Source organism: Rhinolophus ferrumequinum, chromosome 17 (assembly GCF_004115265.2).
Source record: "Rhinolophus ferrumequinum isolate MPI-CBG mRhiFer1 chromosome 17, mRhiFer1_v1.p, whole genome shotgun sequence".
In the NCBI taxonomy this organism is placed as follows: domain Eukaryota; kingdom Metazoa; phylum Chordata; class Mammalia; order Chiroptera; family Rhinolophidae; genus Rhinolophus; species Rhinolophus ferrumequinum.
Window position 1 is genome coordinate 12,828,377 of NC_046300.1, and position 6,000 is coordinate 12,834,376.

General features: G+C 45.4%; 1 protein-coding gene across 2 annotated transcripts in view; it reads right to left on the bottom strand.

The window, feature by feature from the left end:
• Window positions 1–4,997, bottom strand: part of ENTPD3 (ectonucleoside triphosphate diphosphohydrolase 3) — a 28,388-nt gene extending 23,391 nt beyond the window's left edge. Inside the window, exons 1-3 of one of the 2 annotated variants that reach the window (XM_033133231.1) lie at window positions 4,914–4,997; window positions 4,082–4,133; window positions 392–519 (exon numbers count right to left, since the gene is read on the bottom strand). In XM_033133231.1, the coding sequence (XP_032989122.1) occupies window positions 392–519; window positions 4,082–4,121 (168 nt within the window). In that variant the 5' untranslated portion in view covers window positions 4,122–4,133; window positions 4,914–4,997. The other variant, XM_033133232.1, reaches the window with a different exon arrangement.
• Between the last annotated feature and the right edge of the window lie 1,003 nt (window positions 4,998–6,000).

Consider the following 6,000-nt stretch of genomic DNA (forward strand, 5'->3'; position numbering starts at 1 on the left):
TTTCAAGTCCTTGATCTTTTGTTCACCCAGGCGAGGCCATAAGCAGAGCCTGGGTCTCCTGATCTCCATTCACGATCAGGGCTGTATGCTCTGGGGGAAACGGGTAAATCTTTGGTAGCCATCTGTACTTACTGGCTACAAAGTCTAGCTTTGATTCCAACAGTCAGGAGGCAAAGCAAGGGCACACAGTCCTTGGAGAAGGGGTCACCATTCTCAATCTGTAGCCTCAAGCATCACAAACCCAACACGTCCAGACCTTCTCCCTTGGGTCTTACACCATCCTCCCTGGCTCTGGCTGGACACAGGGGAAAGGGTTTTCTTGTCTTCTAACTCATGGCTGTAGAATAATTGATATTGTTCTTCCCTTCAATGCCAATCCCTTCACACTTACCTTCAGTCCGGGAAGAAGAACCTCTTTCTGGTGAATCTGGATGAGTGTGATGGCCACGAGAACCACAACGCTCAAAAGCAAGACCACCAAGGCGATGATGGCTGGAGTTCGAGAGAGGGCCTTGAGGCCTAAAATGGGAAGACCCAGAAGACACATGAGAGGAAATTAGGAGCAAAGCAGGGGCCTTCTTTGTTCCATGGGCTGAGTGCATAACGCCACATGAATCACTTCCTCTGAGACTTCAGTGAGATGCACGCGTTTAAGGCAGAGCAGCAACTGGGCTCCAACACCCATTTATCTTTCCTCCAAAGAGTGGATTAAAACAGTATTTGCAGGAAGGTGTCCACAGTTTAGCTTTCTGGTATTTCCCAAAGTGTGTTACACATATTACTGGTTGTCTCTGAGATGATTTATAGTAACATTTGTTTCAGTGTAAATTCGAAAAACATGGGATGATATATTCAAAAAAATAAAGCAGGTGATACAATAGTTCATTTAAAAATAATCTCACATAAACTAAAAAATTAATACTGTAATTCAGATATAATCAATGATTTACTTTATTTTTTGAATTAATTAATGTATTTTTTGTAGGTGTCTCCTGGCTGAAATCTTTAAATCCATGATTTACTTTAAAATTCATTACATGGTGATTTATTATTAAAGAAATGGTGACATGTCTGAATTTCTAAAGTATTTGGATTCCCAGTAAGAACTCACAGTCATTTTTCCTGTGTCTACAATGAAGGCACAAGGTCTCACCTACATCTTCACAAATGAATGCTAACTAGACCCCACTCTGCGTGTTTCCCCCCAAATGGGTCATGCAATCTCTGGTATTTGTATGCTAATTATAACATATAAAATATCTTTATCCATTTAAAAGCAAAAAATAAAATAAAGCACGTGAATAATCTTAAACTAAATATATAGAGCCTGAGTAAAGAAAATTATGTTATTCTCTATGTATTGTATAATAATATATAATATATAAAAAATAAACTATGTCTGTTTATAAAATTTAAACTAATATTACTTAACTAAATGATTAAAGCAGACATTTACTTGAGTCTTAAGAGACCAATGTGGGCTACTGAAAATTTTGTAGATAAAGTAGCAAATAGATTTTTAAAAAGAAAGAGACTAGTACTGTACTACATTGAAATGATTCCATTTATGGGAAATTCTAAAATTGACAGAAATCAGAACAGTGATGGCCCGGGGGTTGGGAACAGGGATTCATGGGACACCTGGGGCACTTTCTGGGGTAAAAGAAGTACTCTATATCTTAATAGGATTGTGGGTTAGATGGATGTATGCATTTGTCAAAATTCATCAAACCTTTCCAAGGCCTTTGGGGGGAAACCTGAAAATCAAAGTAAATCAGCTCCTTAGGTATAATTTCACTTGAAAAAAAAAAAAGATTCTTATAAATTGCCCTTATCCTAAAAATATATCATTATGGAAGGCAAGAATACCCAACTTAGGTGCACAACTTAAGATCTAGCCATTTCATTGTATATAAATTATACCTATTGTTTTAAAAAAGATAACAAGACATTCAACTAAAATTTGACTATATAATATTCTTGGTAGAACTATTATGACATAAATATAATGGTGACACAAAGTGGCTGAAATATGATGAATACTGGCATAATAGAAAGATCACTAGATTCAGAGAATTCCAATATGTCTCTCACCATAGGGTATTTAAATATAATTAAAATTAAATAAAATTAAAAACTCAATCCCTCAGTCTCACTGGCCACAATTCAAGTGTTCAACAACCACACATGGCTGGTGGCTACCACATTGGACAGGGCAGGTATAGAACATTTCCATCATTGTGGGAAGTTCTATTGAACAGAAATGGGGTAGATCCTGTCCTATTCTAGAACATTTACTCTAAGATCATCATGACCTATGCTTTACTCCTTCATTACTTTCAGGAGACATTTTCCTGGAAGGAGAAAAGGGCATGTGTATACCACCATGATAGAATAAGATTCAGCCCCAGTATCCAATCACATCACAATACTCACTACTCTGAGGCAGTCAGTCACGCAGGTGCGTCTCAACGGCTCAGAATAGCCAACCTTTCTGTCTCATCTGATCCCTCTGCAGTATAGATGCTGCCACAGACATTTCCTAACGTCAAAAGTGGTCACTTAAGAACTTAATTTTCCTACCTTGTCATGGGGAGTGTAAACTGACACAGCATCAACGGAGGGCCACTTGTCAATGTTGATTGACAGTGATTGCAAATGTGTAGGGATATCATCTGACTTACAATCCCACTTCTGGGAATTTATTCCACAGAACTAGTCCCACGTGTGTAAAATGACACACACACAGCTACTCACTGAAGCATCGTTTGTGATAGCAGCTGGAAGGGGGATAACCACCGTGGAGTTGAACTTCAGAGCCTCTGTAGGGGTCCTAGATAACGCTTCTATGATTCCGGATAAAAGTACATGAGCCAGCCAGGAACCAACTGATTCACAGAAGCAAACTTTTGTATCAATTTTTAAAGATTCCATATGTCAATGTCAATTTAAAGGACTCTCCCCACTAACAAGACATAGCAGAGACTCGATCTGCCAAGTTAAAAGAATGTAACAAGCTTGTATGTATGATGTTTGCAGTTTATGCATTAAAATTTCAAAGTGTTGTGGGGAATGCCTGGAAATCAAATCAAAGCTCCTTAGGTACAACTTACCTTTAGGAAAAAAAAAGATTTGTATAAATTGCCCCCACTACCCTAAAATCATAATCTTTGGGAGATAAGAATACCCAGTTTTTTAGGTGCCCGACTAAAAACTTCTGTCCACGACTAAAAAACATCTGATATGTAAGCAGTCTCCCGACCGCAGCCATGCAGCTGGCCTCCGAAGTCCTCCACAGCCATGTTTCAGCAGTTTTTAGGTAAAAAGCTATGATTACCTGAAGAAACCCTTGCCCCAGCAGAAAAGCCTATCACAAAGCAAAATGGATTAGACCAGGACTCACTCATTTAGGGGCCGCGCGGAGAGCTGTGCTGTCATTGGTTGGACAAACACTGTAATTACAAAGTGCCTACCTGAGAGTGGAGAGGCGGGAGCCTTCTGAGCTTCCACTGAGCAACTGCAAAAAGTGCTCCAGAGGCAGGCAGTGGGGGCAAGCTTGGAAGTGTGTGTGTGTGTGTGTGTGTGTGTGTGTGTGTGTGTGTGTGTGTGTGTGTGAATTCTGCAAGTGTGCCTGCAGTATCAGCGGTAACAATGCCGACCCATGGGGGGGATGGGGGATGGGGTGGGGGACGCTGTAGGTGCTGTGCCAGCAACACCACTTGGATGGAAATAGAGCCAAGATCCACGTATTTTAAAGTTCATCACAAAATCAACAATATTCTAAAGCAAACCTTAGGCACAGTTGGGTAAGGGAAACACATGGGCCAAATTAATGGATTATACAAACCGGAAAAACCATTTAAGTGAAACATACATGTTAGTCCTTGTTTAGTGTAGCTTTGATGAAAAGCATTACTTTCATCTGAGGAATGCCTGTGGTGAAAGTGCGGTGAGCAACTGAGTCTAAAACCAAAGAAGTTAAACAGTCATGGGCAGGGGACACGGGTAAGAAACTGTGGCGTGAAGCTGGGATTCTCATGTAATTAGACAAAATCATGCGGGCCACTGCTGAGATACTAACCTGCTTGTTCGCAAGGTTGACGGGTCAGCACAGTGAACATCTTTCCTTCCGGCTGCAGGTGACAGGACACAGAATGACAATTAGTCTATGGCCCCTGACTTAAGTTAAAAAAACGTGCACACAAACCCACTTCTAACAAACCGAAACCTCACAGGGCAGGGTTGGGGGTTCGGGGTGAACCTAGAACTTCAGTGATAGACCCAAAGCTGGAACTTAAATTCTAGTGTCACCGCGCCAGATACAAGGAAAAGAAGAACGGGTTTGCTGAAATTTTAAACTGAAAAAAAAAAAAATCAGAAATAAGTCTATCTTTTCCTGCAGACTTTCCCACCTGTCCGCAACACCCCGGGGCAGAGCAAATCCTGCACCTGTTATTAACACGCACCCACAGGGGCGGAGGCAGGGCTTTGCTTCAAAGCACAGCAGCAAGGAAGGTTTCTGTGTGTGGTCGTGCCCCTCGAGCCTGGGACCGCCCTTTCAAGATCCTGAGGGGTATCTTTAAGCTGCTGGTTGGAAACAATTGCTAGAGGGTGTCGGGGCCCCCCAGGCGCCAGCGCCCCGGAATACGGGAGGCCCCAGTCTCCACACAGTCACATCTAAGCACACAGCGCATTTCGGGACCCGCAGAGGCGCTCGGTAAAGACACGTTCACCTCTCGGGGCATGGCAGGGACCACCTCCCCGCCGCCCGAGCATTTGGGGCTCGCGCCCATCGGTCCCCCATTCCGGACCTCCGCGAAATCCGATTCTGTTTCCTTCCCTCCCAGCTCTCAGCCTCACGAAGGTTCCCGATCCTTCCTTGGCCGCTCGAGAGCGGGGTCCACTGTCCTCACCTGTGCGCGGATGACCCGAGGAAGGCGACCGGTGCTGCCGCAGTGGTAGCAGGCAGCCAGCGTGCAGAAAGCTTCTGCGGAGGCGCCCGGGGGGGGCGGGGCGGGGCGGGGCGGGGGGCGGGGCATTCGTGGCTCGGGACCGCCCCCTTGGCCGCGTCAAAGCTGAGCACCTCCTCTTCACCTTCCCTCTTCTAGTTTTCTCCATCATCGCCTCAACCCAAAGTACAAAGGGGTGAGGCTTGCGAGGCCTCGGCCCCCCATCCTAATCCGCCTGGCCTACCTGGGGAAGTGGGGCAGGTGTCCACTGCCTGCCTCCCTCTTCCATAGCTGTCAAGGACAAGAACCTTTTGATGTCTCTTCTAGTTTCCTCCGCTGTCACCCCAAGCCTAAGTGGAGGGGAATTGGGGGGCAGGGGAGCAGAGCAGAGAGTGGGCACTCCGTGGGCGTGCACAAGTGGGCCCTGTGCTCAACTTTCCGTGGAGTGGAGGCCAGTCAACACCTGCAATGTTGGGTATGAGATGAGAGGTGGCAGGCTTATCCCTGGGTCACCTGGGCCAAAAGCCCAAAGTAATGCAGAGATATCCCCTCTCAGAATTTTAGCAGATTTGCCCTGGCCACGCCCACAGGCATTCTCACTGCTTATTGAGCAGTGCTGTCCTCTACCCCATTGAAGATGGGTGTCATTAGGCCAAAATTTAGGACAAGTACTCCTGGAAGAGGCCAAATAGGATAGATGATGAAAATGCAGGATTCACATGCCCCAGGAGTCTGTTCTTAATGCGGCAGCAGGTAGCCTCCTGGCCCCCTGAGTGGCCCCAGGGACCCTGGGAATAATCTCAGCAAGAGGCCTAAAGGGGCTTCTGTGGGACCATCCCTCCTTATGGCTCCTGCTTCTCTGGAAGAAAGAGCTGAGGCCCCAGCTACAACCTGGGCAAGGCTGCCCTCTCCTCAAGAGCTAGGCCGCTGTGCCTCTAAGTCCAGAGAGGAAGGTCTCAAGCTAGGTGTGTGTGTGTGTGTGTTTGCCCCAGACAACCTTAATTCCTTCTCTCCTGCAAAGCAGTCCTCACCTCCACCATTTCAACCAAAC